The sequence below is a fragment of the Canis lupus genome, chromosome 22 (assembly GCF_003254725.2).
Source record: "Canis lupus dingo isolate Sandy chromosome 22, ASM325472v2, whole genome shotgun sequence".
In the NCBI taxonomy this organism is placed as follows: Eukaryota; Metazoa; Chordata; class Mammalia; order Carnivora; family Canidae; genus Canis; species Canis lupus.
This window is the reverse complement of record NC_064264.1, coordinates 30,731,396-30,757,514: the sequence shown is the minus strand read 5'-3', so window position 1 is coordinate 30,757,514 and position 26,119 is coordinate 30,731,396. Positions and strand designations below refer to the sequence as shown.

Below are 26,119 nucleotides of genomic sequence, written 5' to 3'. Positions count from 1 at the left end.
TCATTTTACAGATGAAAACATTTAGGCACAGAGAGTCAGACAATTAGTGACAGATGTGGGAAAAACCAAGACAGTCTTAACATCTTAACATGAGACCCCAGGGTTTAACCACCATGTTGCATTGCCTGCTGGTCAGAATGGTAATTGGTGTAGCTGATGTAATCTGATAGGATGATAAGGTGCAGCAACAATCTGATGTTGTGAGCTTACATTTAACCTCATAAAGATTTCTTGATTTCCTTTTTATTCTTTTTTAATATCATTTCTTTGTTCCACATAAAGAATAGTAGCCCCTTCTCTTTTCTTGAACCTCTGAGACACTCATTTGGAATACGAAGGCCATTTTTCAAATATTTCTCTTTTTTAAAAAATTTTCATTTAAATTCCATTTAGTTAACATAGTGTGATACTAGTTTCAGGTGTACAGTATAGTGATTCAGCACTTCCATACATTACCCGGTGCTCATCACAAGTGTACTCCTTAATCCCCATCACCTATTTCACCCATCCCCTACCCACTCCCCTCTGGTAACCATCAGTTTGTTCTCTATGGTTAGGAGTCTATTTCTTGGTTTGCCTCTCTCTTTTTTAGCTTCTCTTCATTTGTTTTGTTTCTTAAATTCCACATTTGAGTGAAATCATATGGTATTTTTCTTTCTCTGACTTCTTTGACACTGTCAGAGAACTACACTGTAGTTCCATCATTGCAAATGGCAGGATTTCATTCTTTTTTATGGCTGAGTAATATTCCATTGTGTATATACACCACATCTTCTTTATCCATTCATCTATCAGTGGACACTAGTGCTGTTTCCATAATTTAACTGTTGCAAATAATGCTGCCATAAACATTGGGGTGCATATATCGCTTTGAATTAGAATTTTGGTATTCTTTTGGTAAATACCTAGTAGAACAATTGCTAGATCATAAAGTAGTTTTATGTTTAACTTTTTGAGGAAGCTCCATACTATTCTCCAGAGTGGCTGCACCAGTTTATATTCCTACCAGCAGTACAACAGGGTCCCTTTGTCCGCATCCTCGCCAATATCTGTTGTTTCTTGTGTTGTTGATTTTAGCCATTTCTGATAGGCATAAGGTGATATCTTATTGTAGCTTTGATTTTTGTTGTTGTTGTTGTTGTTGTTGTTTTAAGTTTTTATTTAAATTCCAGTTAGTTGGGGCACCAGGGTGAATTAGTGGTTGAGCACCTGCCTTTGGATCAGGTTGTGATCCTGGGGTCCTGGGATTGAGTTCCACATCAGGCTTCCTAGAAGGAGTCTGTTTCTCCCTCTGGCTATGTCTCTCCTCTCTCTATGTGTCTTTCATGAATAAATGAATAAAATCTTTTTAAAAAGTTAGATAAATTCCAGTTAGTTAACATACAGTGTAATATTAGTTTCAGGTGTACAATATTCAGCACTTCCATACAACACTCATTGCTCATGACAGCAAATGTACTCCGAATCCCCATCACCTATTTAACCCATCCCTGCAACCTACCTCCCCTTTGGTAATTGTAGTGTGTTCTCCATAGTTAAAGAGTCTGTTTTATTTTGTTGTTGTTGTTTTGTTTTGTTTTGTTTAAAAAAAAAAAAAAAAAAGGTCTGTTTTTTAGCTTCTAAATATCAATCACCTTAAAAAGACAGAATTTAGAGGGCAGCCTGGGTGGCTCAGTGGTTTAGCGCCACCTTCAGCCCAGGGCCTGATCCTGGAGACCCTGGATCGAGTCCTGTGTGGGGCTCCTGTGTGGAGCCTGCTTCTCCCTTTGCCTGTGTCTCTGCCCCCCGCCATTCATGAATAAATAAATAAAATCTTAAAAAAAAAAAGAATTTAGATATTTGTTTAAAAGAGTCTGTGAATGTACATAAGGTTAGGTTAAGGATCCTTCCTCCCTTGTATTCTCAAACGTTACAGTTGTCTTCCTTTTCTTACAGATGCTGGCCTTGAAGTTAAAGTAAAAGACCCACCAAAAGGGATGATACCACCAGGAACTCAGCTGGTCAAACCGAAGACAGAACCTCAACCAAATAAGGTTAGGATAGAATGAAATCAGAATCAGAATTTGTCAGACATTTATTAATTTTCTTTATTGATGCTTCAAGGTGGTCATCAAACATCCCATATTTTAGTTGATTTCAGTATTTGAATTCTAAATATCCCTAAATAAGTTTGAAGAGTATTTTGTGGAAATTCTAATCATTTCTAAATTGTAGGACCTATACTTTGAGGCTTCTTTGAATAAATGCTCTAGTAATTTATAGGCCTTGTATACTTCAGTTATTGAAAATTTACAATTAACAAAATTTTTACTGAAAGTAAGTGCATAAAGTTTGCGAGGAAGGTATCTTATGCTGTTAAAAGAATAAATAATTTCCTGACATCTTAAAAAAAAAAAATTTCCTGACATCTAAAAAGTAAGTATAGGAATTTTGGTTAACTACTTATTAAAAAGGAAATATTGGTAATAGAATTTGTATCATACAAAAGATTAAAAAAAATGAATCTTCTCTCCTTTTTATGTCTTCAGAGTTTAGAAAGGATATTATAAATATGTACATTTTAATATTTGTAAAATTCTGTTATAAATAAACCACTGTTCCTTACACAGGGAAAACAATTACAAATAATTTTGAAAACTTTCACAGAATTATAATACTTCCAAATCTGTTTAATTTTCTTACTACTTATAAGCTCTCTATTCTGTAATTTTCCATCTCAACTGTCTGTCTTTGCCTTTCCCAGGTTCGAAAATTTGTGGCCAAGGACAGTGCAGGACTCCGTATCCGTAGCCACCCTTCCCTCCAAAGTGAGCAGATAGGCATAGTAAAAGTCAATGGAACTATCACTTTCATTGATGAGGTAATTTGTAAAGAAACACGTGGTAATAAATTTTGGACAGAAAGTTTTTGCATTGTTTGCATGATAATCAGGTTACTAAATTTTCTGCTAGTATGTTTTAATTGGTTTGGATAGTATTTGGAAAATTATTTTGTGAGATGTGTTCATTGAGTTTCATACATTTTTTTTCTTTATAGCAAAAAAGTGACTAAAATTATATTTTGAAATAAATAAAATTATATTTTTAATCTGAAAGAAAGTTAATTAACAAGTAGAACCTGGGGGCACCCCAGTGGTTCACTTAGTTGAGGGTCTGCCTTTGGCTCAGGTCAGGATCTCAGGGTCCTGGGATCGAGCTCCATTTTGGGCTCCCTGCTCAGCGGGGAACCTGCTTCTCCTTCTCCTTCTGCATCTCTCCACCGTTCATTCTCTCTCTCTCTCTCTCTCTCTCTCAAATGGATGAATAAAACCATAAAAAAGAAGAAGTTGAACCTCTACAAGTACACATTGAAAATGGGTACAGTTGTCAAATATTTTAAGTGCTGTTTGCTTTTAAAATGTATTTAAAACACACACATATTGCTTTAATTTCTGACAACATATTTTTATAGTAATACGACCAAGTAACTTCTGATTATTAAAATCTAAATTGAGGGGAGGGAAGAACTTACATTCTTTTGAGAGAGAAACATTTTATGTTTAAAGTCTCTTAATGTGTGATTTTTTTGTGCTTTTATTCCTAAGTGATGTTGTTTTTATATCTTACCATGTGAATTACCACATTGCTCATCATTCTTTGCTGCTTTTTCTTTAAAGTTTCTCTTTTACTTACCTCCTACAGAAACTAGATTCTTAATCTTCATGTCCACCATTGTTTGCCTGTTTTGTAGCCTTTCAGGTGTTGCTAGCTTCATAGGACTTACAGGTGGATATGGCTTGTTCTTGTTGCTTATTTCCGTAGATCCACAATGATGATGGTGTATGGCTGAGACTGAATGATGAGACAATAAAGAAGTATGTTCCCAACATGAATGGTTACACTGAAGCCTGGTGCCTGTCCTTCAATCAGCATCTTGGCAAGAGTCTTCTGGTCCCTGTTGACGTAAGTAAAAGGTGGTTTTAAAACGCATAATAGGTACACTCTATCCTCATTACAGGGCTTTCTTTAATTAAGGCTTTTCAGTTCTGAGGTAAACCACAACTAAATAACTTTTACTTCATAAGTGCTTGATTCTTAAGAGCTGTGTAACGAAGGTGGAGTTTGGCATGACTAAGGACCTTAGTATTACTATGATCCACACAGGCAGGAGGTAATAAAATAAAATGAGGCCTATCGAATTCCTTTCAATGAGGTAGGGATTGAGAGTATAGTTTTTATTTTTTTTCCTTTCTTATTCACACTAATGTTTGGAATGAATTCCAAACTACAGATTGTGAATTCAGTATTAATTATACACTCAAAAACCTGTATAAACATATTCCTTTGTATGTTGCCATTTTGTAATTAGTTCTCTGTGTTTTGTCTAAGTTTGAATCCTTTCTTTCTTGGCTTATTAATCCTATTGTGTTATATTACTATTGTGTAAAAATAAGAAGGATTTTTAGTCTTTTTAGTGGTATTATAGTGAGTTGAAGCTAAATCCTAGTGTCAGAGAACTCATTGAACCTCTTTGACAAATGCAGTAGAGTACTTAGAGTACTTATTACTGTAAATGTAATAGTAACCCATAGCCTTCTTTATAATTTAAACAGAAACATAGGATATTTCTTCCCTTTCATCACCATCAAATATACATACTCTTTATGAGACTGTTCATAAATAGCACTGGTAAAACTTTATTTTAAAAAACCTTAGTATTTTAAACAGTTGAATTTCTTAAAAATCAGTATATAAGGTTAGCTTATTATATCAAGCCATTCAGTGTATTATTTGTTTTCTTTGATAGTCTAGAGTATGTGCTCCAAATGGACAGTTATAAATGATTCTTTGGGAAAAGAAATAATCAAACTTCCTTTTATATTTATTGATCTCCTTCTTTATATTCTTCTATAAATGTTTTGTAATACTACAGTAGGGAGAGATATATCTCTGTATTTTTTACTTATTGGTATGTGTTAAGGTTTGGAGAGTGTTGGCATACTGTTTTACTGAGGTTAAGCTAAAATGATAAATGTATAATTAAAATACCAAGTTTCGAATAAATAAACCAGATCTTTAACTTTCCTCAGATCTGTAATCTGCATTTAAAAATGAAAAATATTTTGACCCCCTGGAAGGAGAGATTAGTCTGGAAGATAAATAATAATTCTTTATTGTCTGTGGCTAAGAAGTTAGCCTTAAATGGTTTGAAACTGTTTTCCACTATCCCTGATAAGGCATTGTATTAAATTACATTATCTTTACCATCTCTCCCACTCCAAAATTTTCTTCTTATTGCTTTGTTTGCTCATTTGAGGAGATGCTTTTGGTAAGAGGCAGATATTCACACAGATAAAACAAGAATAAGCAAAGGTAGAAAGGAGGAACAAGAGATGCTGTGTGTTGAAGTTTTAAATCCCGTGGTTTCATTTTGGAACAGTGGCGTTCCATTATTTGATGCTCTTAAACCCCATTCAAGAGACAGTTCGTAATAGACAATCTTCCTGAGGTCAGAGAGAGAAGAGCAGTAACAAGTAGAAGAAAGAAAGCTAAACGGGTAAGCCATACAAATACTTCTTGATGGGTTTTCACTGGAATGTGAAAGAGTTGTCACTGACCTATTTGAAAATATCTGGAGGCAGAATATTGAAGATATGAAGTGACTTGTGATATTTTCTAGCCTTTATGTTGAAGAATGTCATGAGTTCTACTTTAATGTAGATAACTCAGAATGGCTGGTATTATTGATAAGCCTGAGGTTTTCCCTTTCTTTTACGAATGATAGTGACTTGAGATCCTTATAAATTAAAAAATGCCAGTAAAAAGAGGGAAATACCTCTTTTTGGTATGTAAATAAGAAATGATGTAAATAAGAAATTTGAAGACTGGGATTCCCTGGGTGGCTCAGTGGTTTAGTGCCTGCCTTCGGCCCAGGGTGTGATCCTGGAGATCCAGGATCAAGTCCCACATCAGGCTCCCTGCATAGAGCCTGCTTCTCCCATTGCCTCTGTCTCTCTGTCTCTCTCTCTCTCTCTCTCTCTCTCTGTATGTCTCTCATGAATAAATAAATAAAATCTTTAAAAATAATTTTTTTTAAAATCTGAAGACTGAAAAAGGAGAAGAAAATGGTATTAGAGGCACATTTGGAGAACTGTTTTGTGAGGGAGGGAAGGGGATATGTGTGGCAGTAGGTAAGTTTTTAGGGATGGAGGGAGAAAGGGCAGAGGTTGAAGGAGACCAAGATTTTTATAAAATAGGAGAGAGGAAAGACATCAGTTAAGATTGAAACAAATGACTTAAGTTAGAGGACTTCAAAATGCAGTAAAGATTTGAAATAATGTTTGAGAGAAACAGGAGAGGGATCTAAAGAAAAACTACTTGTTTTTGGATTAGTGGGCCACTAAGGACCCAGTGAGACCCATGGATGGGTCCATTGTGGATGCCCTTCCTCATCCATAGTTCTAAGTTTCTAGAATCAAATATGCCAAGGGAGTAGATTATAGCTGCCTGGAATTTGGTGCTGCTGTGACAGAAAAATAGGGACAAAATTTCAGATGCCAATGAAAGAGGACTTGGGATCACCAACTGTGGAATTCAGCCTGCCTGAGTTAGAAATGTGAAAGGACAAGTGGAGGATCCAAGGGACTGGAGGCCTAATTAAATCCTAGAATGATATATATAAGTACACTATAGTTAAAGAGATAGAAGGATAGGTGGTTTGTGTGATAAAGTAGATATTTACATTTGATTTCATAGTTAGAGGATTTTACTGAATGATATGGCCTGGTAATGGGCCATGAGCAGGTAGCTGAGGTATAGTGGATGTGAAAGTCATTTTAACTGCCTCAGTCTAAGAACTAAAAGGCTCACTCAGCAGTTGGGTGATCATCTACATCAGCACAAAGGCACACAGATGATGGCAGCACTGTGACCCACAGGCTAAAGATGAAATGAGTTTGTTTACCATGGAGGGAGGGGTCCCCTTCGATACAATATAAAATCATGGGACAAATGGCAATAGTTTGATTCTGTATCAGGGAGAAGCATAGAGCAGGTTTAGTATAAAAATATGATAACAGGTAGATAACAGAAGGGTTTATATTTTATGTGGGGACCAAAGATGACAGAAGGGATAGAAATAACTGGCCTACAGCTCCAAACAGACCTAGTGTACAGTTGTTTCAGTACAGGTGTTCGATGAGGACTCACATAGTCAACCTGCTATAGGCAAGGAAGGCTGATTTCCCAAGGTTTTGTCTATAGAGACAGGGCAGGCCCCTTACACAGTCAGTAATTTAATGAGTATGTTACTCCATAGAGCTAAACATGTTTAGGAGATAGAGGGACTAATGATTCCATCTCATCCTCTCAGGGAACTAATATGTCTAAATAAATACATCTTTCTACTTCATTTGCATCTCTTACTATGTTTATTTCTAGAAAAATATATTCACTTTCCACCTACTATTTCTACTTTATTTTTTTTTAATTTTTTTTAATTTTTATTTATTTATGATAGTCACAGAGAGAGAGAGGGAGAGAGAGGAGCAGAGACACAGGCAGAGGGAGAAGCAGGCTCCCTGCACCGGAAGCCTGATGTGGGATTCGATCCCGGGTCTACCAGGATCGCGCCCTGGGCCAAAGGCAGGCGCCAAACCGCTGCGCCACCCAGGGATCCCATACTCTTTCTACTTTAGTCCATTTATGAATAAATTAAGTATAACTATAGCTAATAAAATTGTAAAACACTACTCAATTTTTTAAAAAGTGGGAGAGAGCCAGGAGATTTAAAAATAATATAGAAATAACCAAGGACAGATGCGACTAACTTAAAAAGATTCAAAATATCAAAAAGTTGCCTTTAGCAATCTTTACATCTACCTCTTCAACCTTTTCTAGTTAAAACAATTTCGCATTCACATCAATATTATGTACTTTATCTGGATCCTGAGTCAAACAAACTGTCGGGGAGAATGGGAGTGGGTATTAGAAATTTGAACACTGATTAACTATTTCATGAACTATTTTTTTAAAATCACTGTAAGTAATCCTATTTAGAATAAGTTTTAGGGACTCCTGGGTGGCTTAGTGGTTGAGCATCTGCCTTTCGCTCAGGTCGTGATCCTGGGGTCCTGGGATTGAGTCCCACATCAGGTTCCCTGTAGAGAACCTGCTTCTCCCTCTGCCTATGTCTCTCCCTCTCTGTGTCTCTCATGAATAAACAAAATCTTTAAGAAAAAAAAAAGCTTTAAAGCTTTTTACACCATCTTGTGTATTTAGCCATGTTGTAGAACTCTTGTTGTCATTGCAAATAGGTACTGTAGCTAACTGCTGGCCTGCCTAACAACATTTCATTACTAAGAATTGATGCATCCTCACTTAGGGAAATGTGACTTTCCTCTATTTTAGCACTTTAGTAATGCTCTAATTCAGAGAGTAAACAGCAATAGACTTTCCTATTATATATAACTATTTTTAAAAATACTTCTTAATTAGTAAGAACAGGGATAAATATAAAGAATGCAGACCCTTTTTTGTGATGTGCTTGTGTGCTATTAGAACTTTGTGCTCTTTTAAGAACACACTGTTCAATTTTGCATCTTAGAGTCTTTGTTTATGTTTATTCATTTGTCTAGAATGCTTTCGCTTCCTTTTTTTTTTTTTCTAGCTTTTTTACTGCTTTCCTAGTTGATCAGGCTCAAAAATTTCTGTTGATTTCTTTTCTTCTCTCTACTTCCCAGTAATGCTATGGGTATTAATTTATTAGTCGTTCATTCAAGGACTATTGAGTCCTTATTTACTGTACCAAATAACTAAGATAGGAAGTAGGCAGTGAATGGAGAGGAAAGGGGAGGGATACAAAATAAATAAGATGGAGTGCTGTTCTCCCATTTACGGTACTCACTATATAATTTGACCGACATACCATACTCAAATAGTTAAGTTGTATTGTGATAAGTTACAGAATAGCTTCACTTAGGGAGCGATACTTGAGAAGAAAAGTGTTAAAAGTTACCAAGAAAAAGTGAAGGAATTTCTAGATAGAGAATCAAGTGTCCAGAGTTATAGAGGCCTGCTATGTTGGGGAACTGAAAACTAGTTAATATGGGTGAAGTAAAGGATTGGGGGTAGAAAGCATAGAATTACTGGGGAAATTAGGTTTCCCTTTCTTTTCTCAGCACTTTGTAAAATAGAAAAGCCTTGCTTCTTACCCACAAAGTTTAGTTTGTTTTTCTTGCTTTCAGCCCCAAATACAAATTCAGCCCATTTGTATTTGTATACTTCATATTTCTGTTGTTAAGTTTCTTAAGGGTAAGGACTCATTAAGAATTCCTTCTTATTCATACACATTTCTTCCACAGTGTTAAATACTACATTTTGCTTTCAACATTTGTTGAATACTAAATTTTAATTCTTAATATTTGTTATGATCATGTTGCTCAAAATAATTCCTATCACATATATGCTTCTTCTCATTTAATATTCTCTCATTTAATTTCATTGTGACCTGTGATGTTATGTATTTTATTATTCTTATTTTTCTAGTGTCTACAGATAACTACTCTCCCAGGATCACAAGCAGAAATTAGTGAAGAGATAAGGATATATATAGTTACAAAAGGATAAAGTAAATATATAGCTATAAAAATCATATTACTTTGGGTAAAACTACCAAATTAAATAAATGTGAATATTCATAACCTTAATGGTTGAATGAGGATGAATACTGTGATACATGTGGAAGGTGTTATAAGTCATGGTCCCATCACGAAATGATTACCACTCTGGACTCTGAAGTTGATGTAGGTCAATCTGAGAAGGCATAAGTAAGGCATAAAATGTTGATCTTAAATTAAAATCCTAAAGATTTGAAAACTATAAAATATAATAAGCAAGCTAGTAGGATGTTTCATGCATTGAAGAAAATATAAGTAGGGATACTTGACATGGAAGATACTTGACTGCCTAGCGTAGGGCTTAAATTTTTTTGGAAAACAAGTTTACTTCTAGGATAGAGATATTAGTGATTTGAAACGTATAGGCCCAATTCTTTGGATGCTTTGTCAAAAGTGAGGTCTACCAACTTTGGGAAGGTTGAGTGGTAGAGTTTCTATCCAGGAGAGTAAATGATACCTCCTTCAAAGTGTTCTGAGATATCTTTATAATTCCTGTATTATCTGAATTCCTGCAGAAACAACTTGTGTCTCCAAACATCTCCAAGCATTTATACAAACCTACATAGACTGGTGTTCACATATAGAAAATAGGTTCGTTTTTCTAAGTTTTAGGCCCCGAAGATGTGGGAAAGAGATGAAGGGAAAATATCTTTTGGTAATCTCCCTGACAGCATTATTCAGGGCAGTAGGTAAAATTGGCAGGTGTTTTTCACATTTTATATCCAATTTCATTTTTATGGGTTTACCTGATGATGCCTGTTAGCTACAGCTTTAAAATACCATGAGTTACTTGGTTTTGTTATGTTAATATATTTTGTATGTATATACATAATCTGTTTTTAATCTTAGTAAATACTAAATATTTACTTGATACACCATTAACAGAATGAGATTAAGGCAATTAAAATAACACTAATTGTTTATACATATGCTGTTTTTAATTTTCCTGAGACATTTTATTTTTTTCTCTTTAAAAATAGCATTTCTTAAAAAAATAAAAATAAATTTTAAAAATGGCAATTCTTAACTCTATTCCTCTAGCAGCACAGTGAAAGAATTAGCATTTTTTTGCATGAACATTTGGCATGTTTGGTCATATATTTTCACAATGAAAATTGTTCACTTGATCTGTGCCTTGAAAGATTATCGGCTTAAAGTTACAGTTTGGTCCTCATTAATTTAGTTAGAGTTTTAGTATGCTACAATTTTTAATTTTCTTGAGAGAATTTTTTTGTCTTAACAATAGTCTTTGAGAATAAAAGGATTTAGATTATTGTAGATATGTATTTGTGTATGTGTATATACACATTTATACACATAGTGGTACTCTTATTAATCTATGAGAGCTAATTTGTGTATTTTAATAGTCATCGGCCTTGCTTTTCAAAACACTTTTTACATTGTTTTTAATACTAAAGAAATTTATGCTAAAAAAAAGAAAATGTTAAAAAAATTGTTGATACTGTTTTATGTCAAAAGGTCTGCACCACTATTTTCTATGAAGGAGAAAAACCATTGAGCAGATAGCCCAAAAGTTCTTATATACATAAGTAAACCAGTAAGGACATATTTTTCCTTCCAATATAGTATTTTAGAATGCTTTGCATCATGTTTCCAGTTCACCTAAAAAGAAAGGACCCTATTTGCTTTATATTTTTCAATGTGGAAGGGGTGTGGTTTTGTTTTGTTTTACATTTATTTGTAGGTATTTATTTGTAGTCATATTACTAGAAACTCATTTTCTGGCTTTCATATGTCTTCTATTTTTGAATTGACATATATATGTGTATGTATATGGGTGTGTATCTACATCTGTCCATACATACATGAGGAAAATACAAAACTAGAAAATAGTAGATAAATTGTCATTATCTAAAATGGCTAATAATTGTTTGGGAATTGTGTTTCTTTTCTGTTGAAATTTTGGATGATAACAGCTTTTATTAACATTTTGAGGGCCCTCCTTTCCCCCACCACCATAACCATTTATCACAGTATTTACATAAGCAGTAAAATGTGTAAATGCTACTCACTGGAAAGATTTTAATTTCAGATCAGACAAATATATTCAATAGCATGATATTTTTATGTAAAATGTATACCATTTACATTTTCATTAAGACATTTTGTGAAGGTGTTGATTTTTCTGGGACCATGCTGCTACAAGTTGGTTGTTTAAAAATATAGTTTTAGATTTTAACATAAAGAGGAAAATGCTCTGTGCATTTCATAAACTTTGAGATGGAGAAAACCAGGCCTATCTTTCGAGAAAAGATTCTGGTTGTATGTTTTTCTTTATGCTATTCTTAACATATTTGTTAACAGCTTTTAGTAACATTTCCAAATGATTTTTTTTCTCATTTAGAGAAGAAAGGGGAAATGACTTAGATTTTTTAACTTTTTTCTTTTTTTTTTCTTTTTGTACTTTAGAAAGTGAAAATGTCTACAGATACTACATGCCATTATTATTCTTAATAATGGTTACACTATCTATACAATCTGTTATTTACATTTTCTTCATAAAACAGCAGACTGTTTTCTGTCATAAAACAAATCTGGCTTGTATTGGAACAGATATGTCATCTTTTAAAAGAGTTTTAAGGTTTCCTACTCACATTGACTGTCTTAAGCTTTAAATCAATGTCTGGCTCTTAATTTTAGTAAATGGCATGACACACTATATCCATGGAGAGCTTTTGACAAAACTTATTTATCAGTCTTTCTTTGCTGTGTGATTTACTCAGGTGGCTTCAGTTTCCCTTTAGTAAAATCATATCACAGTGCTGGTGCTAGAGTACAGAACAATGTTGTTACTGTGAACGCATCTTCTGCAGATAATATCCTGTTCCCTTTCTTTGTTGATATTTTTCTTTCTTAAACTTTGTCGCTCAGAGTATCTTTAATGCTAGCCAAGGAGTCAGGGATTTGGACGTATTTTCATGGACTTCCAAAGCTTTTTTTCCCCAGGTGAGTTAACTGTAAGGAACAGTCATACATTATTCAGGTATTTCAGCATGTATAACAAATCTTACCTTCTATCTTTTGAAGCCTTTGCTTACAGTTAATAAAAGGATTTTTGCCAAAAAGTAGATAGTTAAATAAATAAATAAATAAATAAATAAATAAATAAATAAATAAATAAAGTTCTATACAAAGTGCTACAGTTGAGTTTCCCTGGTAATCTTTTTCCCTCTACTTTTGACAAGGAATGTATTATTAGTTTAAGTTAAACTTTTATGTGACTTCAAATTTGCTGTATATAATTTATGACTAGCTTCTCCCACAACTACATCACTACATCTGGCTTTCTCAGAGCTTGCTTATTTCAGTGAGGAAGTCCCGACTCTGTGGCACTTCTCTTCTTCCCTAGCCTTTCATGCCTGTTTGGATGTTCACCTGAGAATGGGGTGGGAATGCAAGGAGAAAAAATAACACTGCATTTCATCAGTTTCATACGCTGGTCCCCAAGTCTTCTATTTTTGACCTGAATGAAGCGTGTATGTTAGGATTGTTTGAGAATGACAGCCACAATTCTATGACCTTTTTTTGTCTGTCAATTCTTCTCTTACTACTTATATTAAAAAAAAAAAGACTGTTTTACATTTATTAATTTGTATAGTTTCTTTGTTTAATAAAATACTAAGTATTTTAATAGAAGTTCTCATATATTGCCTTTCACTGAATGAGTAACTTGTGATTGTTATTAGTTTTTGCCAAGGCTACCTCTTAATGTTACACTAAATGATCAAAAGTTGGAAATATTGTTACAACTTAATTAAAAGCTCTTAGATACATTATTGAATACTAGTGAAATTGATTTTTCACTAGATATTCATATTTGCTTGTTATTTTTTACATATTTGTATAATTTCTTTGTTCAATAAAATATTAAATATTTAAATAGAAGTTCTCATATATTGCCTTTCACTGAATAATTTGCAATTGTTATTAGTTTTTGCTGAGACTTAATCTTACTGTTACACTAAATGATCAAAAGTTGGATATATTGTTATAACTTAATTAAAAGTTCTAGTTATATCATTGAATACCAGTGAAATTTATTTTTCATTATATCTGTTCATATTTGCTTGTAATTTTTGACATCATACCATGTAATTTTTGATATCATATCATGTAATTTTTAAAAAATGAGTTGTATAAGACTAATGTGCCTCTTCCAATTATGATATAGCATGATATATTTACTAAAGTTGGTTATTCACAACTAGACATTTTTAAATGTTTATTGAAAATTTTGTTAGTGTAGTGGCACAGCTTCTTAGACCCTAACTCTCCATTTTTATTTTGAGCATTCTCTTTATATTCATATGTAAATTTTTACAAATATATTTGCATGGGTATGTATAATACATAAATCTAACTAAATTTTTCAGGTATTTAAAATTCTTATTTCTATTAAATTGCCAGTGTATAACTAAAGAATGTTGGATAAATACAGCATGACAATTATAGTAAATGTCAACAAATATTGTACATAGTACATATTTGTATATATAAAAATTGGTGATTATCACCACAATGAAATTTATAGAATATTATATGAAGGTTACTGGTGGGTTTAAAATTTTCCCTAACCAATATATTGAGTTAAAGTCACAGGTACCCAGAATTCTTGAATCCACTGTTTTTTTTAAACCTTAAGAGTTTCATTTTTAATTTTTTTACTATAGAAAAGACCCTTTAGTATGATACTACTTATAGTAATAGAAGGATAGAATTATTTGTTATTATTTTATCTTGCATAAATAATGTGTTAGTGTTTTTTTTCATTTTTGTTCCATTTATATTATATTACTAAATGTTAATTTTAATCTAATATTGAATAAGTGCCCCAATATGGTCATCTTTTGTTATATTTAAACATAAAGCAATTTGTAGAGTCTCTAGTACTGTATTTAAAAAGTACAGTCTAAATCAGTTTTAAAGGAATAGTAATGACAATAGAAGAACTCCCAGTATGGAACTTCACATGTAGTTGGGAAGCAGAGCAAATATGAGGAAGTTATTTCTCTTCACTGCATTCACATAGGAAACGATTTCATTCAGATTCAACAGAAAAGTTGAGGCATATCCTTTTCTTTCATTTTGGAAGTGATGCTTTTATCTCCAAAAGTATAATATTTTATGTAAAAATGAATCTTTTGATACTAATCTCTGTACTGAAAGAATAATCCTCTTTTTCTGTTAATAGTGTTAATATATCACTGTTTAGTAATGGCCTAGCAAATCTAGCAAGACATCTTTATTTGTATAAGGAAGTATGAGTTGTTAAAATCTTATAAGCACTCTTATTTCGTTCATAACTAGTAAATATTAAGATGCAGCTATATTTTATGTACATTTTTTCATCATTGCTGTCTATAGATAAGTCTTCACACCTGTTTTCTCTATAAATAATTATTACAAAGTGGAAGGAAATGAAGATATAGGCTTTTTAACCCATACCAACATAGAGCAATGCAGTAATAATGATTCAAAATTATTCAGTTGTGGTTCACAGATTATATTATTTTTGTTTTTCCTACTGTTTAGTATTTTATTGAATGATAAAAATAAATTCAAGTACTATCATATTTCTTAAATTGTGGTGGTCAGAAATCAGAGGTTTATTTGCTCTCCTGCTAACTTACCTTTTCTTCACCTCTATTTAAATATTATTCGGCATTGAAAAACAAAGATTCTTTAGTAGTGGTGTTAATTAATGTATATATTTCAGTTATCTTTGGATATGTATTCTCTTGTTTGGTAGTATTATAGACTTGCTGTAAAAGCTAATAAGAGGATTGTCAAGTGATAATAGATTGCATTTTGTTTATTTTTTTTTCCTATTCAAATTTTCAGGAACCTAAAACTAATACTGATGACTTTTTCAAAGATATAAACTCCTGCTGCCCACAGGAAGCAACAATGCAAGAACAAGATATGCCGTTCTTGCGAGGAGGGCCAGGCATATACAAGGTAGTGAAGACGGGACCTTCCGGTCACAACATCAGAAGCTGCCCTAACCTTAGAGGTATCCCAATTGGAATGTTAGTTCTGGGAAACAAAGTCAAAGCAGTGGGAGAGGTATGGATTCTTGTAGCTTCATGACTTCTAAGTTACTTCTTTTTAATAAAAAAGAGTATCTCTTTTTACCAAAGGTTGCCATTTCCATCCCAGGTTTTTAAATGTTACTGTTCTTTATCTTTACTTGTATTATAAATACTACTAACATTTTTTCTGTACTTCTTTTTTAAATAGTTTTATTCTCAGAATTACCCTTGTGAAAATAATATTTATATTAACAATGATTTGTATTGTATATATGAATGTTTGGTATGTGCATATATCTTTCCATTATTACAAATGTACTATAACATGTTTTAACAGTGCTTTAAAATATTTGCTATGAATTGATTGGTATGGAGATGTAATACATGCAGAGAGTTTCATTTCTTTGTTCCCATTTATGTGTCTCACTGAAGTCCTGAGCAACTAAAATTACTTTTTGGTCAACTGTGGCATTTGCCTCAGCTGATGAGCTTGAAGATGTAGTGTGTCATGCTATTTCTCAGTGTCAGGGCCATTTTCAAGTTGTATTATAGACACTACTAATTTAAATAATAGTTTGCTGTGTTAGGACATTTTAGGTGCCAAAAAGAAAAAGAGAGCGCCATGTGTTTTAGGGCAATGTTTAAAGTTACTTAGGTATTATGTGCCTTGAAATTTATTTTTACTTAAATCATAAATAAGCAGTATTTTACAGAACATTTTATTGATTTCTGACTTACCTCAGGCTGTGGTCTTAATTTCAGAAACTAATTTCATGGTAAAAACTTTCAGAATGATTACCCTATTCAAACACTTAAACTTGTTGCTGGTTTTCAGCCTTAGTGCCCTGAAAGAATCAAGCCAACCAATCGTGCTTTTTGTTATGTACTAGGTAACCAATTCTGAAGGTGCATGGGTGCAGCTGGATAAGAACAGCATGGTAGAGTTCTGTGAGAGTGATGAAGGAGAGGCATGGTCCTTAGCTAGAGACAGAGGCGGAAACCAATACCTCCGACATGAAGATGGCAAGTTGGCTTAAATTTGTGATTTATTTGTGTGTTTATTTTTTTAGGTAAAAAGCAAAGCTAATGGTTAAAATCTTAACAATTGTTAATATTTGTACAATAATGGATACTAAATGCACGTGTAAGAAGAGAATTAAAAGAAAATGTGAAACATATGAATCCACCTTTGGAAACCATGCTTTTTATTTCATTGATATGGATTCATATGACTCATTATTTTGTGCCAGTCCAGAGCTGAATGCTTTACCCTTCCTGCTGCTAGAGGAAGTTCACTTTTCAAACCATCAATCATAGTACTTCTCCCAGGCAATTTCATTTAAATTTTGTCTCAGGATAGGAGCACTGGATGAATGCATAGCATCTTTTGAAGGGTTCCTATTTTGTTGTTAGAGCTTCAGCTTTTAGCGTTACCTCTTTCAACAGCAATCTCAATTAATAAAAGACTTTCCTTATTGTCCCCTTGTCTTCATTTTCCTCGGGTCAAAAACATGATTCTTCCAAGTTCAGATCATGTCATCACTTATGTAAAGCTTTAACTGATCCTGACGGAGTCAAGAATTCTGTGTTCTTAAAGAACTGTATTCACCACTAGAACAAAACTGATACTATATTGAAGTTAATTTTTTGTCTTTATACCTAGATTGTGAGTCCTTGTGGACAGGCACAGAGTTTTTAATCTTTGTATTCCTCGTTCTAAAACAGTTTTGGCACATACTAATTGCATACTAAGCTTTGTAAATACAAGTTGAGTCACAAAAATACTATTTAGGACATCAAAATAAATGGATAAGTCAAGCATAGATTTTTTATTCCAAAATCCAAAATTTATTGGAAAAGGTCAAATAAATAAAGGAACATGCATATTTATCCAAAAGAGACTAAATTCATAGTATGTATTATCCAAGAGGTAATATGGCCATAAGTATAAATAGATTTGTAAAAGTTTGAGACTTCATGAATGACAGAGTGCATTTAGATATTAAACATTTCTTCTTTTTTTTCCCTTACAACAAGCCTTTGTGCTAAGTTATATAATCTTCATTTTATAAGTAAGGAAACTAAAGGTCATAGAATTTAAAATGACTTACCTGTGGCTATACAGCTGGATGTATGACAGATGTAAGACGTGAGCCAGAATCTTCATTCATACTTGAGATGCTCTGCTCATTATATCACACCACTGTGTCAGTGAACAGTGAATAGAATTTGAAGGCCCTTCCTGGTCTTTACAGACACATATTTCATAGTTAAAGATGATGTGGTTATAAATTAATGTCCTGAAGTGGCATAACTATTCTTCATTATGTTGTGAAAGTGAAAAAAAGGCTTCATTTGTTGTAAATCAGACATTTGACAAAATACCTTCCCATTTATAATATGATTATGTATATACTACATATCAGAAATTCTTAAATATTTCCACTATCTAGAAATATTTAGATATAAATGAAATTACCTAAAGTGAGATCAGCTTTATATAAGAAATAGTTAAATAATACGTAGCTACCAAAGGGTCATCCTAGCTTAATAATTACTTATAATTAATAATTACTGTAACTGGCAGTATAGCATAATGCAGCCTAATGTGTCAGAGTGGACTCTGGAGCTAAACCACTACAGTACAAATACCAGCTCTACAGCTCTTAAGTGACATTGGCCAAGTTACCTAACATCTCTGTGCTTCAGTTTTCTCGTTTACAAAATGAAGATACTTTGTAAGTTCAATATGAAAGCTAAATGAACAAATAATAACATAAAGCTAGCCAGATGGTAAGATTAGCTGTTATTATTAAAATGTAAAATGCCGTCTATACTAAAGACATAGTTTTTTAAATGGAGAATTTTATTTCTATATGCTCAAAAGGTAAAAGATTCTTCTTAGGTAAAATGCTTCTTAAATTAGGATATTGTTTCTGCCAAGAAAGATATTCAGCCCTAAAAGCAGAAGTTTAAATTTTTCTCTGTCATCACTTAATGGTCCTTTGCTCTTTTGATATATATATTTTTTATCATAATGTGATTCTTAATATTTTAACATAAGACCTGGGGTGATCAGGAAAAAAGTGATGTCAGTGCCTTAAAATCACTAAGATTAGTTGATAATTGTATCCAAATAGTCTGCTCATTGGTATTAACAAGTAATTATATTCAGTATAGAAATAAGAGGATTTGGCACTATAGTAATTTATATGAAATACTAAAGTAAAACAAAACTTTCCTCTTGTTAAAATTCTTTATAGGTCTTTGATATCTGTAAATAAAGCTAGTAGGCAAAGTTACTGCTCTGTTAAAAACAGACTTTGGCTCAGTCAGTTAAGCATCTGCCTTCTTCTCAGGTCATGATCTCAGGATCCATGATCTCAGGGTCTTGGTATTGAGCCCTGCATTGGGGCTTCCTGCTCAGCAGGGAATCTGCTTCTCTCTCTGCCTCTGTCCCCTCCTCCTGCTCACATGCACACGCACTCTCTCTCCCTCTCCCTCTCCCCCTTTCTCCCTCGCTCCCTCTCTGTCAAATAATAAATAAAATCTTAAAAAAAAAAAAAGAAAAGAAAAACAGACTTTGTACTTGGTGCTGAGACCATTCTGAGGTGAGAATAATGCTATCTTTCCCATTCAGGGTTAATGTTTATGAGTATTTTCCAGAAGAGATATTCCCACTGCTGAAATCTCTCATACTGAAGAGTATTGCCTAAGGGAAGTGCTGGGATTGATTTCTTGAAAAGAGTCTAGAAATGTCCATTAAGGGGTAGACATACAGTACCAGTAGTATAGCAGGATTCTGATTTACAGGGAGGAAGAAAACACTTCACCACCTTCTTTCTAGTTCTATTTTTCTCTTTAAAGAGATCTTGACTTTTAAAAATATACTTAAAACTTTTCATTATTCATTATATTATTTTGATGGGACACTTTTTTCTCTTTTTTACCTTTCATTTGACAGATTTTATTTTGCCTTTTTAAAGTTGACATTAACATAACTTTTTTTCATGAAATAGAATTCTGATACATTTATAGACTTAAGTATGTGCAAATAGCTCTGACTTCATGACTTGGTTTATCATCGTTTCATTTTGGGGGAAAATGGCCTTATTTAAGAAGTAAAAGGTTAAAAATTAAAGTTTCCACAATTTTTATATTCAGAACTTAAAATATTTTGTATATTAGTACTCGAAGTACTATATACTTACACATTTTGAAGACTCTTTTCTATTTGAGTACTAATATACAAAATATTTTGATTTCTGGTTTATTAGGATACCCATTTTTATTATAAAATGCTCTTGTATAAATTTGTTACAAATTTGAGTTCCTGGTCCAGAAATACTAGTATACATTCAGTGATGTATCCTGCCACAGTAAAAGTAGATTGGCTCCATAAGAGCATATCCAATTTCTAAGTTTCACTGTATATTTAATAAATGAAAACCAAGATTTGTCATATACTCTGTCAAGTGTCAATGACCTAATTGTTAGACTTATTATCAAATCTGAATGTGATATTATTTTAAAATCATAAAGTCTTTCTTGGCAACTCTCTCTTTATTCTACGAATAGGGAATAACATAAGAAACTGATGTATTATCAAATCTAAATGTGATGTTATTTTAAAATTATAAAGTCTTTCTTGGCAACTCTCTCTTTATTCTATGAATAGAGAATAGCACATAAGAAACTGATATTATAGCTGTGCCTTTTATTATAGAACAAGTTCTTCTGGATCAAAATTCTCAGACTCCTCCTCCAAGCCCTTTCTCAGTGCAAGCTTTTAATAAAGGGGCAAGTTGTAGTGCTCAAGGATTTGATTATGGACTTGGAAATAATAAAGGTAGGTATATGAAAGTGAGTCTTTTTACCTATCCAACTTTAATATTTTTTATTGCCCTACATTTTTCCCATTTTTAGTACTGTTCACCCATAAAACTTTTAAAGTTTGTTCCTAGAAAACTAGCAGTCAGATGTTTACAAAAGCATTCTTTTTACAGGATCATTTTCACCCGTTTTAGTTTATATTCATAGGAGTTATTTCGTATTTGCTTTTACTTTAAAGATACTCACTTTGGATACACATAAAGATTCTGTGACACCGTATCTAGTAAGGGAACTATTGTTTTTATCATCTATATTATTAGAAGTAGTGTTAATGAGCAAAAAAGAACCTTACAAAATGCTCCATTTAAAATCAAAACATTTTAAGTAATACTACACGTCAGCCTTATTACGTATGTGTGGTTTTGGTTTTGAATGTCTGACCAAGTTATCTTAGTTAATTTAGAATTACATGAAATGAATGATGTCTTTGGGTTTGGTATATATAATGAAGTCAGAGAGTTGTGAAAAGAAAAATAAAACCCTAAACCAAAGAATTTAAAATGTGCATAGCTGTTTTTGGCTGTAATATTAGAAGAGACCAACATTATGGACAATCTAAACAATTATTATTTCAGAATAATTTATACATGAATTTCATCTAAAATTGGATTTGTATCTAAATTCAGATATATTTCTGTTCTTTCTATGTACTTGATCCTGCCTCCTAAATCAGCATATCATCAACAAGTAGTATACAGTTAGATGATGGGTAAGAGGGAGAAGATAGCCTAAGTAAAAATAATTTTACTTCAGAATGTTATTTACACTAATTCATTGGATTTGATTTCAAAGAACAAAGACCATCGTTAGACCTGACTTGCAGAGCAAGTGAAATAATGAAATAGTCAACAAAACACAAAATGGCAGCAATGTAGAGGAAATTTTCAACTTAAAACCACATTTTGTTTGATACTTTTATTGCTTTCCATAAAGTACTTATATGAAGCAATTCTAGCTACAAGATTTCTTTTTGGCTTCTCCTACTCTCTTATGTTGGTCTATCCTGCAGGCGTGGGGACACCTGCTTGCTCGTTTCCCCGTAGGTGAGATTTGAACTAGCTTGAGCTAGATCTTCACACTTAAGTAGGGTAAATGCTTGGGGGTGTTTTTTTCATCTCCCTTTCTCTCTCACCATTGTCAATCCTTCAATTAAAATCTCAGCACTTAACGCTACTATGCTTTGTTAATAATCTGTTTTAAAGCCATATTTAATTCAAATTGTATGCTGTCAGTCACTTCTCTAAAATGTATAAATTGTACTGGTGGTTATCACTTAATTTAGTCTTTAAAATAAAATGTATTAAAACATCATAGGACTATTAATCAACTTTAAAGAGACCAACATTGTTGAGAACATTTGTTATTAAATAGAAATAATAAAATATTACTTTTTTAAAGGTGTGAGTTTGCTAATATTGTTCAGAAATGGCATGTACTTGTTAATAGACTTTTTAAATATTTAGATGGTACAAAGGAATATTAAGAAACTTAAAAATCTAATCAAATATATCTAACCTTTGTGTATGAACTTACCTTTAACAGTAGTTCCCATTTTCTTTAACTAATTATACTGTCTAAGTTCAAGAAATTGTTTTTTGGAGAAATTCTTTATTCTTAATTCTGTAAAGTTCTTCATAATCTCTAAAATCCTTTCTGTAATCTACAGCATAAGTTTTTAAAAAGTAGACATGTAGCTGTGTACACAGTTCTTTCCATTTAAGTCTTTTCCTTCTTGCTGCTTCATTTAAAGTTTTCAGTTAAGAAACTTTATTATATGTAGGGAATGTGGCTGGAAAGGTACTATTTTCCAGTTTCTGCATCAACTACTCTGGATATGTTTTTTCTTCTTCTCTTTTTCAGCATCACTTAAACTATTTAATATACATAATGTTATAAAGAAGGAGCTAAGGATCATCCATCTAATTGTTTCATATTTTTAAAAATATTTTTCTGTTACAGTCCTTTGTATTTAATTTTAAGGAAAAATGTCACAATTCATATTTGAGATACTATTCAAATTAGATAGTTCATACTCCTTTTTATCTTATAGGTCTTAAAGATTTTTATATTATCCATCCAAGCAAGGGAGTTCATGCTTTAAGAAGTATAATTTCTTTGACAGGAACAATTTAAAAAGGGGAAATATTAATTATTGACTAAATAAATATATTACTAAGTTGATAACATATGCTTTGCCTCCCTTCAATTCTACATTTACTTAAAAAACTTTTCATATTTGCTTATTTTCTGCTTGAAGTGTGTTGCACATGAGGCAGGGTTATTTAGTCATTTGTTTGGTATTATATAGAAGGTATTGTTTACTTAGATCTTCATTTACACTTGTATAATATTGAGTCAACTTACCTGTCATGGATTCTTCATAAACTCTAAATTCTCCCATGCTGCTGCTCAGTGTTGTATATGAATTTACATGAATTTGTTTTTGTAGGTGGGCTATATAATATTATTAAAGCAAAATGCAATATTTGGTCCCTAATTCGAGGATGACAAACATCAACTTCCACTCATTTCTGAATTGGCATAGTTTTATTTAGTGTTTAACTTTATCTGAATGTCATAAAGCACCATATTCTTTGCCATTTTGGATGTTAATAAATAACAAGTTGTAGTTTTGACTGTTTTGCCCACTGCAGGTGACCAACTGAGTGCCATATTGAATTCCATTCAGTCACGGCCCAATCTCCCAGCTCCTTCCATCTTTGATCAAGCTGCAAAACCTCCCTCTTCCCTAGTCCACAGCCCATTTGTGTTCGGACAGCCCCTTTCCTTCCAGCAGCCTCAGCTTCAGAGTAAGTCTGTCAGCCTTACCTGCCTCATCAAGCCATTTCTGAAGCTTTGTTCTGAGTTGTTTATTAGTTACTAATTATTTATCAACTCACTTGACTGGTTTTATTTAATGAAGATGTTATCCCTTCCCACATTTTTTAAGCATTTAAGCTTTTTTGAGCTAAGACATTCTGCAGCTAAGACACTTCTTTTTTAATCACACATTTTTGTTAAGTATAGCTATTGAAGTATGACTGTTATGCTCTCTATTCTGATTCCAGCATAAGCAAATACAACAATAAAGCATGTTAAAAAAACTATTTTATTTAAATTTTTGTTTTACAATATGCATGACTATGCTAAGCATAAGTTATAGAGATGATTTTCATTGTTTTATACTGGATTTTTGTTACCAGAGATGCCCCAAGAGAAAAAAAAACCTATTTCACTGTACAAGGGTATGAAGGAGAGGTGATACTGGGCAGGTTTGTTTGTTTCTTTTAAGTGAATTTGGTATCTGTGAAATGTATAGCAACTTTAGGTTTCCAGATTTTCTCAAATTGTTGTTTCTTCTCTTGCTTTTTATTTTTTTATGTTGTTTTCCTTGTTCTTGATATGTGTAAGTGATCATTTGATTTTAGCTCTGCTTTCTAGGGTTGCTCTAGCCCTTCATCCAGGATAGTAATTCACATTGATCTGGAAAATAGACCCAAACAAATTACACTTAATGGAATGTTCTTTTTTTTCTTAATATCCTCCTCACACTTCCACATAAATTTCTAAAAGCTTCTTGCAGTATGACAGCAATAAGCTCTTCTTGACCTTCAGTTCATATATCATACAATATGTAAACCACTCACTGAATGAGTTTGTGAAAGTCCCAGCTCATGCAAATAATGTTACTTGTTATGATATTATTATCTATGTTAGAGTATACAAGAGTTACAAAACTTTTCTAGGATTGTAGTATACATTAAGAAAGTTTAAGGAAATTAAGTAGTTTGAAAATACAAGTAGTATCAACTTCTAGCCAATCAGTGTCTTTATATATATACAGTATTCACTTGAATAAATAAAAGAAGTATTTCAATGAAACACAGTGTCATATGTATGAAATAGTTTTTTCCTTCTTTGGTAAGCATTCCAGAAGAAGGAAAGAGAAGTGACAACTTAGTTTACTCATTTTATGAAGCAACAATTTTTTTTATATTTATGTGTGCCCAGGTTACAGGAGGGTTAAAAGGTAAAGACAAGGGGGAAAAAAACAAAAAGGAAAAAAATCATGATCAGTTAGGCAGAAAATCTTTATTAATAAAATTTTAAACAACAAATTACCCTGATAATGTCATAGCAGCAGCAGAAAAAAAAAAAAAAGTAAGGATATTTTTGTTCTACCTGAATGGTCATTGCAATTCTTCTAAAAAAAAAAAGTGTAATTATTGCTTTTTTCACCAAATTGTTTAATAAAATATTTTAAAATATAAAGACCATAATAAAATCAGATTTGTCTCCCTTGAAGGATAATAGGTTTCTCTCTTGAAGGATAATAGGTTTCCAGCTGACATTGTATCAAAATAATTTTATGTATCCTGTGTCCAGGCATTCTTAGTACCACTTCTTCCTTTACCATCTTGGAGAAAATTTGAAATCATGGCCTAGACATATCTCAGTTACCAGTTTTCTGAATCATTGCTTATCTATACTGCAGCAATGGGAATTACTTAAATCTTTCCTCTAAACCTTTCATCAGCATATCACTGAAGTTTGACTTCCAAATTCCAGAAACCAGAATTCTTAGTTTTTAGCGTGACTAAACCTAGTATGGAATCTAAAAATAGTTTTAATATTTTGGAAATTAAAATTCGAGTGGAATTAATCACATCATATTAAGAAAATTAAGTATGGAAGAGTGCTTATTATTAAGACTACTTGAGGTAGGGTATTCTTTCCTGAACATCACTGCTATCTATCACACTAACAGTTCATCTTGCTTTAGAAAATGGCTACATAATGAATTTCTCATTACTAAATAGCAAAATGAGAATCATTTTTGTCTTCTACTTTTGTGATACTAAAATGAAACATTATGTATAGAAGACTGTTTTTATTTATTTTTGCTTACACTGATAGTCACCATTATATAGATACTAAACACTGTATTTAAGCACTTTGATACATCCTCATTTATATTGTCTCCATTTTACAGATCCGGAAACAGAAGCTCAGGGTAAAGGATTTTCCCTAGAAACACATACAATAAAATGGTAGAGCCAGAACATGAGACTAGTCTTACTGACTACAAAGGCTGTGTTTTAAATATTCACCTTTGTGTGCTAATAAGTAATGCTGCCAAAACTGGCCTTTAATATGTGTGGGTTTTTGTTTTTTTGTCGTTTTTTTTTTTAAGATTGATTGATTTGAGAGAGAGCAAATGACAGGGGTGGAAGAAGAAAGGGTCAGAGGGAGAAAGAGAGAAACTCGGGCAAACTCCATGCTGAGCACAGAGCCTGACACAGGGCTCAATCTCACAACCCTGAGATCATGACCTGAGTGGAAAACTAGAGTCAGATACTTTAACTGGCTGTGCCACCCAGGTCCCCCGGTATGTGTTTTTAAATTTCCATCTACAAAAAAAAAAAAAAAAATCCATCTACATTTATCACCCACAGTATTAGTTTTGTTTGGGTTGGTTATTTTCCTTTATAGTTTAATTTTAAGAATGCAACATAGT

The 26,119-nt window shown here is 32.6% G+C and overlaps 1 protein-coding gene across 14 annotated transcripts in view; it reads left to right on the top strand.

Moving 5' to 3' along the window:
* MYCBP2 (MYC binding protein 2) overlaps positions 1–26,119 on the top strand; it is a 258,985-nt gene that overhangs the window by 170,390 nt on the left and 62,476 nt on the right. For 4 of the 14 annotated variants that reach the window (XM_035704586.2, XM_035704589.2, XM_035704582.2 and 1 more), the window contains 8 exons: positions 1,936–2,033; positions 2,744–2,860; positions 3,801–3,941; positions 12,548–12,622; positions 15,518–15,742; positions 16,599–16,731; positions 20,435–20,557; positions 23,232–23,411. In XM_035704586.2, the coding sequence (XP_035560479.2) occupies positions 1,936–2,033; positions 2,744–2,860; positions 3,801–3,941; positions 12,548–12,622; positions 15,518–15,742; positions 16,599–16,731; positions 20,435–20,557; positions 23,232–23,411 (1,092 nt within the window). The remainder of the gene's footprint in view (positions 1–1,935; positions 2,034–2,743; positions 2,861–3,800; positions 3,942–12,547; positions 12,623–15,517; positions 15,743–16,598; positions 16,732–20,434; positions 20,558–23,231; positions 23,412–26,119) is intronic. The other 10 variants (XM_025440922.3, XM_025440913.3, XM_049099235.1 and 7 more) reach the window with 9 other exon arrangements.